Source organism: Coenobita brevimanus, chromosome 1 (genome assembly GCF_032717465.1).
Source record: "Coenobita brevimanus isolate Jiangsu-jjx chromosome 1, ASM3271746v2, whole genome shotgun sequence".
In the NCBI taxonomy this organism is placed as follows: domain Eukaryota; kingdom Metazoa; phylum Arthropoda; class Malacostraca; order Decapoda; family Coenobitidae; genus Coenobita; species Coenobita brevimanus.
The window spans coordinates 64018462-64033391 of NC_136954.1; the positions used below are offsets into that span (position 1 = coordinate 64018462).

General features: G+C 42.0%; 1 protein-coding gene across 1 annotated transcript in view; it reads right to left on the reverse strand.

Moving 5' to 3' along the window:
• LOC145400408 (uncharacterized) overlaps positions 1-3794 on the reverse strand; it is a 93163-nt gene extending 89369 nt beyond the window's left edge. The window contains exon 1 of the mRNA XM_080272954.1: positions 3359-3794. Within this exon, the coding sequence (XP_080129080.1) occupies positions 3359-3794 (436 nt within the window). The remainder of the gene's footprint in view (positions 1-3358) is intronic.
• Between the last annotated feature and the right edge of the window lie 11136 nt (positions 3795-14930).

A 14930-nucleotide genomic window follows, 5' to 3' on the forward strand; every position in this document is an offset into this window, starting at 1 on the left:
TGATGGGTTGGCTGGTTGTCCTGTTCATTAGCGTAAACCACAGCTGTTATTTCCCATTATCATTATGCTGAGTAATCTGCTTACCTGGAGTTCTACAGTATATTGCTGGTCGCTGGAAGGACTCATGCCAGCAAACTGTGTCACAGTGTCACGAGACTCACGACTCATATTTGCACCATGGAGGTAAATAAGCCTATACAATCACACCAGTGCCAGCAACGTGACTGAGCGTGTTTACAAATTGTGCCGGTAATTATCTTCCCATCCACCAGAGTCCAGAGAGCAACACCACAGCATTGTCATGATCGGCGGTAAATTCAAGTTCTTTCTCTTTTACTTTCTTGATTTCACCGCCAGGAACCGCAGGATTTCACCATATTTCAAAAGTTTTTTTTTTTATTTTTTTTTTTTTCCCCAGGAACTAAATTTTCATCAGCTATACCAAATCTGATTACGAGTTTCACCATTTGGCAATGCTGGGGTGAAGCGCCTGAAATCACTACCGGCAGACCACCAGACGTCTTAAATGGTTATATGGTTCCCACTCAGAGTAGTATATAAGTGATTTCCTGGGTTGTAAATCATCTGAATTGCCATTTGTACAGCCACCTCAACAATACATCAAGTGAGTGGTGGATACCTCGACCTAAACAATCTCCCACTTACCATAATAATAATAACAATAGAAGAAGAAGAAGAATTCAGTAACATCATCAGCATTATCAGTAGGCTACAAGGGTGAATCATAGTTACTGTAACGGAAGAGCCGAAACGTTCACTATTACTATAACACGTTTATTCTAACCAGGCATAAAAAAAAATATATATATATATATTGATGCTCAGATTCAAGGGGTGATTTAACCAGTGACCAAGGAGACTCATGCCAACCTCCTAACTACAATTTATCGAATTTCATGCAACCACGACAAAGTATTTAAATTGTTAGAGTGGGCTCTTCCGTCAAATTAAAAACTATACAACAAAAACAACAACAATAATAATAATAATATAACAACAGTATCATGGGCGACTAAAGCAACACGTTACCGGATGTAAGGCAAACGTTCACAGCAGGGAGTTCTACCGGGCGGGACAACACCGACTTCTCATCGCGCCGGAAGCTCCTCTGAGAATGTAAACAAGTCTGCCCCTCCAATCCAGTGTAACAGGTCCAGGACAACCCCCAGGCTCATATCTCAGTTGCATCAGTTTGCATGTGAACAGCTAACCTACCCTAACATTAACTATATATATCCTTAAAAATCAACGTAACCTAACCTACTATAACATCCTAAAACCAACCCTAGCCTAACCAAACCTATCCTAAAACTGGCCTAACCTAACAATTCATAAAACCATCCCTAGCCTAACCTAACCTATCCTAATACCTTCCCCTCCTAACTGCTCTAACCTAATAGTTCCTAACCCAACCTAACTTAAACCCCTCCAACACAACAGCCAAACACAACCTAAAGTCTGAAATAACCTGACTGAGCCTTACCTAATAATTATGTCACCTGGGAGCTACAAGGGGCGGTCATGCTTCTGCTAAGTTAGGTTGGGTTAGGTTAGGTTAGGCTGTTAGGGTTAAATGAGGTTAGGTTAGGCCATGTCAGGTTAGGTTAGGTTGGGTCAGGTCATGTTAGGTTGGGTTTGGTTTTAGGTTGTCAGGTAGCGAGGTTACATTATTTCAGGCTGGGTCAGGTTGGGTTAGGTAAGGTTAGATTACATAAGGTTTGACTAGGACAGGGTAAATCTTAGCACGGGGGAGTCCCAAGAACGTGACATCAAACACTAACGGAAGCTTCTATTTTTTTTTTTTTTTCTCTCCCCGCTGTTCTGAGGTTCGTATCACTCTTACAAGACCCTGGACTTGATTTACAAACTTACCATCAATTCCATGTCCGAAGTTGTTTTTGGTTTTGCAGGGAGAAGAAAGGACATCGAAAGTACCGTATATGCACTCACATCCTTAATCGTCCAGAGAGAGAGAGAGATTGAGAGACTAAATCATAGGTACGCTTCTTCTCATTACTAAGATTTCTGTTCCCATTTACAAGAGACGTGGAAGAACTAACCACTTTACTTGTCATTCTTCCAAAGCCCAGTGCTACACTCCTTTCACCTTTATCTGGCCTAGGTTTTCGTCGTTTTCAAGCTGATTTCACGTACTCTGATAAAAGGACTATAATACGGCCCTAAATCTATTCACTGCAGTTATTTTTGAGAAGCATGATATTCCCGTGTTACTTTAGTGCTACCTCTCGGCATTCAAGATAAAGAGATGACAATTTTAGCCTAAGTCTGAATAAAATGAGCTCAGGACAGGGAGCTGATGGTAGGCTTGTTCGTGAATATCAGGCCTGGATTCGGATTCACACACACACACACACACACACACACACAACTACCGCTAGAGGGATAAAAATGGGAAGTGCTGACCTACCCGAGTGTTCTTGCTGATAACACGAAGAACCGTATTGTCTTTACCATCCACAACCCCTCTTCCTTAACAATTATATGTTACTACCTGATATTCTCCTGTGTATTATCTTCTTAAAGTTTACATATACAATCAACCGTCTCATGGCAGGGATAACTCCTGTATTATATTCAAGCTAATACCATAATTTTATTCAGCTGAAATTAAATATAGAAGCATGAGTGTTAACATCAACAGTTTCCTATTCACGCAAAATCGCCAAGGAAGACGTGTTACGGTATCCCCTATCTCACCGAGAGCAACAGCAGAGTAGCGGTTGAGAAGGTGTGAAAGAACAAGACTGAAGGTAATGTTGGGAATGTACTATAATGTTCATTTGGACAGACCGATGTGGAACAGTTAAAACAAGACTGCCATCACTCCCAAGGGAATGCAAGATGGTCTCCACGCAGTTAAGTACACGAACATGCCTCTCTGCAAAATGTCATAATGATTAGTGATCATCCAAAAATACAGGATCCTGAAATTTACGTGTTTAAATGGCCTGTTTGACCTCATAAATCCATTTTAAAGGCCAAAAATAAAATAAATTATATAAATGCAAAAAGTCTGAATCGAACTGGTTTAAAAGTAAAGGGGATGGTGACAAAATGCAAATGCGTTTAAAGGAAGAAACTGAGAAAATACAGTAGCTTACCACACTTTTGTATGGAGACCTCATAATGGGTTCGAAAAAGCATGAATCGTCAGAGACAACAAACCGACTCAGCATGATGTTTCAACATGGAATGACGCTGTGATGATGATGATATTAAATTTCAGGTACCCGCATTGCTCTATCACCCACCTTCTCCGGTCAAATAATAATAATGTGTAAATTTCAGGCACCTGTATTATTCAAAGTGTGTCTACCTGCGAATACGTCGGGGTAGCAGGTAAGCTGACAGGCCTCCAGCATTCCCTCCACCTCCAACTCGTCCCCACTATCAACCAGGCCTTCGTGTTCGTCCCTGGAGCCATAGCGAGCCTCGTAATACAGCAAAACAGGATCATCCGAAGTCCAAGTCGCGGCCGATGGAACGTGCTTGAACGCGGCGTGTGGGGGTCCGTCACGATGCTTATCGTTGGCTTTGTTTTCATTTTCAGCGCTCGCCTGCCCATTAGCCACGAATTTCCCGGTGTTCTGGGCGTTGTCGTGGTCATTGTGGGTGTTTGAGTGGTCGTCTGAGCTGCCAGGCTCGCCACAGTGGTCGCTGATGTTGGCGATGCGATTTTGACCATCATGGCCATCGTAGTTTTGACGGGAACATTGTGGTAAATCCCACCTGACTTGCTTCTTGCCTCTCATGGCGGCCTCTCACGCCCAACGCCAAGGTCGACCAGGTGCCATATATATGCATAAAGTTCCTATGCTTTACGTGCGTATAAGAAATCTTATAGACAGTATTATTTTATCTGTGCGCATATGGCCACCAAATCCTTCATATCTAAATTGCAGTGAATATATAATATGACCAATTCTTGATAATAATGTTTTTCGTAAAAGAAAATGGCTAGGTAGGATCCTTTATGAATGCGTAATTAAAGATGTAAGATTCACCACCACATTTCTCGAAGTCATGATTATGCGTAGCCGCACACTTTAAAAATACATATACCAGTATATACATGAATTTTATCATTCAGATGCAAATGCTATGCACATAGTAAAACCAGTCTCCTCTTCTTTTTTTTTTATATATCAGGTATTATCTTGAAAGTAAATAATGGAGGCTATAAAATATCTCCCACCACTGAAGACCGCGATGACTGATAAAGTTACCCATTACGGGTCAAGTTTTCTTTGATAACACGGTTTTCTTTGGTGAGTTGTTCTCGTTTTCTTCAGTCAAATAATATTTATTACTGTGCTCGTTTCTGGTTTCTTTCAAATATAGCAAAATACATACTTTGCATCACTGGTTTTACGAAGTACCAAATTATTTAAAATCACGTTACACAAACTCGTTAAACAAACGCAGCATTATTTTAATATGTATTTTCAAACAGGACACTAAAGAAAAATAACTAGGCTGCAAATATACTTCTCCGACTCTTCAGCAACAAATCGAGTGCCAGAGCTCAGTGACACCCACTATAGTGCCACAAAAATATTTAGTCAGACAATCGCACATTTTTTCCTGCATTTTCAAGTTGCACAAAAATACTTTACCGTCTTCGCTAACAATTCGGCAGCCACTTCAACTATAGGGCCAAAAATGTCAACTCGTTAATTAGCCACTCATACTAAATTTTCTCGCAATTTTCGGATGGTATACTACGCAAAATATGTCACAAACTGAGCTGCCCAACAGAGTGCCACGGTGCAGGGAGAGGGTAGGGGCATAACTAAGAGCCTCAGGGCAGGGTGAGGGCGGATTTAAATGCCATGTGACGCGCCCAGTGGAAAGGGCCGACACATAACCAAGAGCGCCCTTTTCTTGACCATGGTTCATTCATTTTTACTTGCCGGAGATTTTCGTCGTTTTACATTCATTTCTCGTACCTCACTGGCAGGATAAGACAATACTACGATTTAGCATCCTTTCCACAGCACTTCCTCGTGACTGGCATCATATTGTTAGCGTTAATATGCTGTTACAGCTTCATTCAGGATGGAGAGATGGCAATTTCACGTAGAGTTAAAGTGAAGAGAGTATAATTTTGCTGGCGGTATCATTATTAAGTTGAAATTATGGGGGGGAGGGGGCTTCTCAATTCACGAAGCTGCTTGTCCATAATCCCTTAAAAGAAAGCCTAAATACCACCTTGCCTCAAATTATGTATCAATTCCTCACCACCATGACGTCTTGTTGTCTTTCTTGTAGCTTCCAAACGATTTTATGAAGTTAGAATTGGCGATAAAAATAAACACATAAAAAAGCTATACCTAAACCCGGATCTACAATAATCTCTCTCCTTAAGCCAAATAGATTCCTCTGACGGCAACAAGAAACTTAAAAAAAATAATAATAATAATAAAACTCACCAGATACGAGGTTGTCAATAAATTATCCATAAATTAACCATCAATTAAATCAGCGCTAACGAGAATAAAATAAATGAGACTATAACATTTATCTGGCATATTTTTTTAACTCGTAATCTTAAATGTTGCTGTTTGTTACCTGTTTTATTATCATTTTATTATCAGAATACTTTGGGTGGTTGGGGAGCAGGTGGCTGGAATGTAGGAGTGGTAGAATTCTCTCTCTCTCTCTCTCAACCTCTTCCCTAGCCAGGCTCGGAGTGGCATTTCCCCCCGCCGCGTGACAAGGGTAGGGGGTCAGAGTGGTAAACAAAGATCAGCTGATGGTGGGGGGTCAGCTGATCCCAAAATACCACGTGCTTTTGTTTATATTCAGGCCATCACGGGTTACGTCATGATGGTGTAGTGTTATGTACGGAGTGTTATGTACGGAGAGAGAGAGAGAGAGAGAGAGAGAGAGAGAGAGAGAGAGAGAGAGTGTGTGTGTGTGTGTGTGTGTGTGTGTGTGTGTGTTCTTGAGAGAGAGAGAGGGGGGGGGTGAGGCACAAAGTCAGACCCTTGAGGGAAACCCCACACAGTTCTCCTTTTCTTTCTTCCCTCCCTCCCTCCCCTCCCCATCACTCTCTTCTCTTCTTCCCTCCCTCACCCCTTCACCTCTCTCATTCCCTCCCTCTAATTTTTTCTCCCTCCCTCCCTTCCTCGTTCCTTCACCCCTACTTCACCCCTGCATTATACTCCCCACCTTCATCTCTCTCCCCATTCAATATTACCTTATTATATCTGTTATCTTAATTTCCTTTTATTGCTTTCATACGCTTCCCTGCCTCGTTCCTTCCCTCCCCACTGTGTTTCATTTGTCGTTTTTCTTAGATGGAAGGCATGGAAGAAATAACTGTAATGCTTTAAAGATAATTCGTTAAGTTCATTTCCATCAATCAATTTCTTTCAAACTACCGCCTCTCTCTCTCTCTCTCTCTCTCTCTCTCTCTCTCTCTCTCTCTCTCTCTCTCTCTCTCTCTCTCTCTCTCTCTCTCCACCTACTGTTTTTTCCATTCTCTCTTTTTATCTACTTATCTCTTTCATCGTCCTTCATCTTTCACCTCTCATCTCCCTTTCACACACGTTTTATCCAGTGTAAGAATAGAAAATCATTATCTCCGCAACGCAGATGGACGGGGGTTATTTATTCATCCGTGTCTGTCTGGTCATGTACAAGATATCTAAAAAGCTGTTATCGGTTTTCAATTAAATCTGTTGGATAGGAGGGCAACTGGTCAAGGAAGAAGAGTGACCTGACATACTATTGGCGCTGGCGGAGGTGTGCGCTCGCTAAGTGCCGTCTAGTTGTTGTTATTATTATTATTATTATTATTATTATTATTATTATTATTATTATTATTATCGTTATTGTATTATTATTATTATTACTTCTTTCAGTATACCCCGGGTAAAATAGTCATCGTCATCATCACCAGCAGCAGCATCCCGCCCCTGTTCTCACAACTACAAATGGAGTGGGTGGTGTCGAGAAACATGACAAAATAAGATACATACTAGGAGAATTCCATCATAAAAATGTCCAGAACTAATATAACTGTTTACATATTAGGCCACAATCCCTTTTTTATTACTATTTTCCAAGTTTCCCATAAAAATTTCTTTCAGAGATTCATAATCATTTTTTTCTTCTGGTGGAGGTGGGTGGTGTGGGAAACTCCTCTGCTTGTTTTTTCTCTCTTTTTCTGGCGTGGGGAATAACTTCTGTACGATGATATTTTTCTAAACACTACCCTTGCTAAAGGCCTTTTTTTTGCCTTTTGTTCAGTACAGCCTCTTTGTGTTGTGATGAAGGGGTTAGAAACGGCCATATCTAACCCCTCCAGTTTGAAAAATCTAGGCTGAACAAAATCGTCTGGACAACAAGAGTCTGTGTACTTAAAATGCATCATCGTACTTAAGGGTTTCAAGGACTGAGGCTGTCTGAGGGTGGACAGTTTTATTCATTCTGGCTGCAGCTACACGATTTGAGGCAGATTAGGCGATACAGCTCTGGATGAAGGACTTGAAGCAGGACTCTATTATAAAAATCGGCAATCTGTAAGGTTTGTGGAACTGTTTATCTTCTTTATTTCTCCCTTATTCCTTTTCCCTCCCTCCCTCTCATGTCCTCTCTCCCTTGCTCCCTCATTCATTCACACACGCCTCCTCCCTCACTCTCCCTTTCATTTTCTTCTCTTATCTTCCTTCCACACCCTCTCTTCTTCCCCCTTTCCCTCGTTCCTCCGTCATTCACACCCTGTCTCTCATTCATCTTCTTTCCTCCCTCATTCTCTCCCTTCTCCCTCCACCTCCTCCCCTGATATATTGATCCTTCACTCCATACCTCTTCCTCCTCCTTATCATCTCTCCCGTCTCTTCTTTCACGTCTTCCTCCCTTCCACTCATTTTACACTCACCCCTCCTCTCTCTCTCCATTGGTCTCCTTCCCTCCTCCTATCCCTTTCTCTACACTTTTCCGTATTTAATCTCTCTCTCTCTCTCTCTCTCTCTCTCTCTCTCTCTCTCCGTGTGACCCCTGGCTCTCTCCTTGACTCCACCCCTACGGCGAGGTCCCACGTCACCCCCTCCTCGCCCCCTCTGTCACCCACTCAATTTCTCTCATCCTCAGCGCCCCCCTTCCCCCACCCTCTCTCTCTCTCTCTCTCTCTCTCTCTCTCTTACCTTCTTTAATAAACTAATAGAGGATATGCTATAGTCCGTTTACTCCAACCTGACAAAGATCCCAATTTTCAGCCCATCTGAATCCTGAGTGTAATCTAACTGGTGGGTCGTTCTAACTAGAAACCAAGGAGACTCATTCGTACCTCAAAACTGTCTCATCAAATTTCACGCAACCACGACTTTGCACAGGTCTGTCAGATGAAAGCAAACGGAATACAGTAAGTCTCCTACGCCCATAAAAACGCTACCTCATTCCTGTATCAAAGAATCCATATTTTAAGCTACGTTCAGTCCTACGTTATTCCATACATTTTAGCTAATTAAGGGAGTTTCTGATAATAAAAACTGACATGTCTTTCCCATCCCTTCCTTCCGTCAGTCTCTCTCGCCTCTTCTCTCTTCTGTTACTATTTTCACTGCCATAATTCTTGTTCTGCCTCTCCTCACACGCATTATTTTGACTTATAACCTCCCTATCATCATTCAGAGGCTAAATGAATATAATCGCTGGCCTCTGAGTTCCAAATGCCTCTTCTAACTTCAAAAAGAATCGTCTGGAGAATGCATGATAAATAAAATCGTCCTCTGGCTAAAGGACTACCAGTAATAATATTCCTTTTCTCTCTTCCTTTTCTTTATGTGTTTCGCTCCTTCCCTCCCTCCTACGTCGATTTCTCTTCCCTCTGTCCTTCTCTTCCTCCCTCGCATAACCTTCTGTCCCCCACTCTCTCTCTCTCTCTCTCATTTTCTGTGTGTGTGTGTGTGTGTGTGTGTGTGTGTGTGTGTGTGTGTGTGTGTGTGTGTGTGTGTGTGTGACCCTCTTACTAATTTTTCTTTCTTGCATAACCTCCTCTCTCTCTCTCTCTCTTTCTTTCTCTCTCTCTCTCTCCTTAATGGTGGGTGTACAAACAAGTCCTTCGCAATACCGCTATCTTCCCCCTCTCTCTCTCTCTCTCTCCTTTCATTCTCTCCTTCCCTCCACCCCTCTCATCATTACCCCCCCCTCTCTCTCTCTCTCTCTCTCTCTCTCTCTCTCTCCTTCCCTCCATCCTTTTCTCTCATTATCACTCAATACTTCATTCATTATCCTCTAATCGCCTTTCTTCTTTCATTCGTAAACTTTCCCTTTCTATCTTCTTTCCCCCTCCCTCTCTCTCTCTCTCTTTCTCTCGTCTTCCATTCTCTTCTTTCTTTTCTTCCTGCTCAACTTTTATTTTTCCTTTCCTTCCTTTCTTCCCTCAGAAACGAAAGGAGAGAGAGAGAGAGAGAGAGAGAGAGAGAGAGAGAGAGAGAGAGAGAGAGAGAGTTACTAAGGGGAAAGGTGACAGGGGAGATAAGAAGCGGGATGTTAACAATGAGAAAGGAATGAACGAGAAATAAAGAAAGGAAATGTGAGAGGTGAAAAGAGAAGGGACAGACACAGATACAGAGATAGATGAATACACAGATAGATAGATAGATGAGATAAAAAGACAGGGGGAACCAAGAATAGGCCAAGAGGAAAAGAAGATCGATTAAAGGAGACAGACAGACAGAGTGACTGAGAGAGAGAGAAGCTACCTGTTTTCCATCCCACCCTACACGTCAGGTCAGTCCTTGCTCACAAAAACACCTCTCTCTCTCTCTCTCTCTCTCTCTCTCTCTCTCTCTCTCTCTCAGACTATACATACCTAGAGGTCGCATTCATCATTAAAATAAACAATACTAAACAATGAATCAATAGTGTACGAATGCTAATCATAGAAAATAGTTCTCTCTCTCTCTCTCTCTCTCTCTCTCTCTCTCTCTCTCAAAGTAATCCTTGCTCACATCACCACCACCTTTCTCACCTTCCCTCTCCCTCTCCTCGCCGCTGTCCCTTTCCCACATTATCTCCCTTCTCCTCCCAAGCACCTCGTTTCTCCCTCCACCCCTCCACTTCCTCCTCCTACCTTCCCACGCATATCCCCCTCTTAAGGTATATTTTCCATCTCTGTTTCCTCTCCAATCCTTCCCTGTATCCACCTTCTCCTTCACCCAACCCTCTCATATACATTTCCCCCTTATCCTTCACTTATCCACTTCCTCTACTCCGCCTAATCCTTCGTTATTTCCTCCACCCATCTCATTCTTTATCCTTATCCCTTTTTCCATCCACCCCTTCCATGCACTTCACACTTTCTCCCTCTTCACTTACCTCCTACTTTCTTTATCTCTCCTACCTCCCTCTTCTGCCTCCATCGCTCATCTCCATTCACTTCACTCTCGCCTCCCCACCCCCACCCTTACCTCCTTTCCCACCCCCTCCTCCCGTCACGCCAACTTACCTTCATTTGTTTTCCTCCTCCACCCCATGCTCTTCACGCGACACACTCCAATGCCGTCCAAGTTGTATCACCCAAAGACTGAATTATCTTGAAATACGCACTCCACAATATTATCTATAAATGCCAAGTATCAAAATGCTGCTTTATCGTTTCTTTAATCCGCAGTTTCACTAATCACAGTCTGGAGATATGCCGATACTTCAAAATGCCCCATAGTATTCACACATACTTGACAATACACACACAGCACTCCATTATCCCCGAAATGTCCGATAAAATCCTTCCCACGTAGCAAGGAGCAGTGATTCAGCGCCACAGCCACCGGGAAAAGGTTTGGAATTGATTTAGTTATCGGCGAGTTGTCCTTTTCCCCCTAAATGGGTTCCTGGGCGGGCCGCCAGAGGGCCATGGGACGTCCACCAATCAGCGGGCGCGCTTGTGTTTACACCCGCGATAGCCAATCAGCTGCTTCTTAACCCGCGTGTGATTCTTGCTCCCATTGTGCTACAGTCATTAATTATTTGATAGCTGCTGCGAGCGCTCTCAGACTTCAACTCTCTCAACTGAATGTATATTATTTAACGTATGCAGGAACAGAGTATAGAGTTATACCGGCCAGAAGGTTGATGATTAACAGTGCCGGCCTCTCATCATGCACTCGGCTTTTGAGTTTGCTAGAAAAGATTAATTATCAGAGTTCTCCTGACCATGACCGGGTTAAACAAACATGGGTAGGGGGTAATAAGTTTCAATATTCAATTTCAAACGGTCCTGGCTCCAACTGAGTGAGGTGGTTGGCGGTCATGGATGGGGAAATGTGACAGGTGTTTGCTAATCCCTTTATTCTCCTTCCCTGGGGCTAAAAGGCAGGCAGAGGGGAGGGCGAATGAAGGGGACATTACTGAGCGGAGGAAAGAAGGGAGGGGGGAATGTGGAAGAGGAAAAGTGGAGACCGAGAGAGAAAAAGAAATCGAAAACATGATTGGAGGGAAAGGCTGGAGTGGGAAAATCGTGAGGCAAAAATAAAGATTGTAGGATAATTATCGAGCGGAGCAAAGCTGGCGAGAAAGAGGAAAATACAAGAAATTGTTGGATGGAAGAAAAGAAGATGAGAGAGGAGAAGGAAAGAGGTGGAGGACATATGAAAGGGAAACAGCTGAATGGAGGGAAGGCGAGTCAAAGAGAGGAAGGGAAAGTGAAGAAGCAGAAAAATATGGACGTTAACAAATGGATGGAAAGACGGCATTTAGATTGATGAATTTATGCAGGTTTATTGTGTGTCCCTAAACCAACCTACGTGGGAGGAACATAAAACTTACAGGAACGCATAAAAGGTGCGCAGGTGGGAGTGTGGAGAAACGGATGAAAGAGAGAGAGAGAGAGAGAGATCAGGGTAGAGGGTGATGATAAATGAAACTGCTCTCAGGTTCCCATGACGTGCTCTCAGCTGAATAAAATCGTCTGGTGTGGATTTAATGCAAGAGTCGTTCCGACCATGTGAGGGTTTAGCTTCCCACATGTTCAGTACAGTATGTTTGTCATCAGTTGTTTATCACTATGGTGTCTATTCTATGAGGCAGTCTATTTCACTGACGACTTGCTGTCTTCCGGAAACTCCTAATCTCTCTCTCTCTCTCTCTCTCTCTCATCTTATGCAGCTCTCTTGCTTGCTCACCGTCTAACTTCCCGAACAGGACTACTCCCTCCCCAGTGAAGGTGCTTGTTAGAATACGGTGGTCAGAATCGGCCCGATTTGGACCATCTTCGGGTCAAGTTTGGCCTGCCACACACATTCACTTGGAAATTGTGTTTATTGTTGCTTTGGCAGTGACTATGTAGTAATTACCAGAATGAATTTTAATCAAGTTTTGACAAACAGTTCTTATCCGATTTTAACCTAGCTTGGTGAAGGTGCCGAATCTGTCAACGTGGGGCTTCTTTTTTTTTTCTTTCTTTTTTTTTTAATAACGCAAGTCAAAAGGTCAAGGTCACATGACAAAATCAATTTATTTTATCAAAAAATCCCATTTTGAACAAACTTTGTTGAAGCGTTGAAGGCGCGGCAAGAAAAGTCAAGGGCCAGTACTCTCGTCGCTTGAGGAAGCTCCCCTATCATCTTTTCCTAAGCGATTTATTTTGCTTACTACCCCTTACTGTCCGCTTCTGTAATGTTCGACCATTTGAGTCTGTGTGTGAACAAAGTAACTAATACAGTTTGATTTGGACTATACGTGGTGGAAACGTTGAGGATCAGCCCAGGAGTTACTCCATTGATTTTAAGAACAACAGATCAAAAGTCTAGGTAACATGACAAAAGAAGCTGACATACTTTACATCCGATTTGAATCAAACTTGGTGGAAGGGTTCAAGTTAATCTTAGAGGGGAAGGGATTCGATTCTGAGAACAACCAGCCACAGGTCAAGGCAACAGAAAAAGTTGGACGTAAACGTGTTGTGATGCACTAGTATTTACCTGATGTTTGACAGTATCTACTAAGCTGCTTTGCACTACTTTATTTCATGCTTGCTGCTATTACACGATTTTTTCTTTAATTTAATTATATATATTTTTTCGTTTTAAAGAAGACGTGATGAAAAGGTGATCAATGGCGAAATGAACCCGTCCAACTGCACGTCACCCAGAGAACGAATAAAACAGCAAACACTGCAAATATCGGACTCAGGTGGAAGGAGTTAAGGGCCTCTTTTGATTACAGTGCCAACGTACCAGACCACCAGCCGTCCATTTGTAGTTTACATGATTACCACCCAGCGTAGTAAATGACTTGTCGCTTAGTGTACAGTCACTTGGAGGTAGCGCTACACCAAATGAATGGATGTTAGGCGACCCCAGCTTTCACTAAGTAAGACTTTGCCAGTGACCTTGACCTTTGATGGGTGTGCACCAAAATGGAACACTATCTTCCCTGCCTCATACACAGTTCACGTGCCAGCTTTGATCCACATCGCATCAGGCATTCATGAAATAAAGCCACGCGCCGAACCCTCGTCTCAACCCATGACCTTTGACCTTTTATTGATCTGCACCATATCGAATCACTTCTTTACATAAACACACACACACACACACACACACACACACACACACACACACACATTTTATGCACCAATTTTAATCTAAATCGGATCAGGCTCTCAGTAAATATTTTATTCACATATACATACATAAAATATTGCTATATACATTGTCTCGATCACATGTGCTGCCCCTTCAGTGTCGGTATTAGGCCTAAAAGAAGGAAAAATGGATTTTAAAAAAGATGACAGGAGAGGAAAGACTTAATTAGGGACACGGGAACGAGAATATAATATCTTTAGCAGTTGAAGAAAGTAATAATGATGATATGATGATGATTAATAATAATAATAATAATTATTATTATTATTATTATTATTATTATTACCGTATTAAAAATCCCATCATCTCACCAAGGCCACAGTTAGAGGGACAAGAACCTCATAAGGGTGGTGTACATCTAGACAGGGTGTGTGCAGAGGAGGGAAGGAAGGACGAACAAGTGTGTGTGTGTGTGTGTGTGTGTGTGTGTGTGTGTGTGTGTAGGTAGGTAGGTAGGTAGGTTGCACATAAACAACATCCTCTTCATATAATCAACCGGGTGTATATTTTTTGACGTTACATACATTTACGCAAAAAGGTGATAACAGTACAATAGCAGGCAGAAGAGCTATATCCAAAATAGATAATATGATGGTCAGGGAGATGTGAGTGGCGAAAGACTGACAGATAACAACATATAAACATTTTCAAATTTACATCATCAGAATTTATAATAAAATTAATTCTGCAGGGATGCTAGTGTGTCGTTGAGTGATAATGGCATAAAGAAAGAGTATATCTCTTGTCATGGGGTGTAAATGGAACTTACTGTACTCGCATTAAAAGTAATAATAATAATAATAATAATAATCCAAGGATACGATACGACCTAATCCACGGATCTCCTTTATCTCCTTTAGTTAGGGATTAAATAAAAGCATTTTCTATATACTGTTTAAAGAAAACTGGAATTTTAAGGGTATCTTATTGAATAGTACTTAATAAATTTCACCGTTTTCACAAAGTATTTACAGATTCATTGATGAAAACATAATATCTCTACCATTTACACTTGACTTAACGCTTTTTCTTTACCTGAAACAAAACACAGCACACGATAAAAAGCCAGGAAGAGCGGAACAATAGCAAGAGTGAAATGAATAGCAGTGAGGAAGCGGACACGAGTTTCTCCATTTGGCCAGGAAGAAAAAGACACAAAGAGAATGGCTAAAAAAGTTCAGGCTACGAGAAACTGAAAATCAGGCTATTGCAGTCTGACGCTCGAAAGTCAAATAATGCAACTGATAAATTTCCAATGTTTTTGACAAATTTTAGCCCTAAACTTTATAT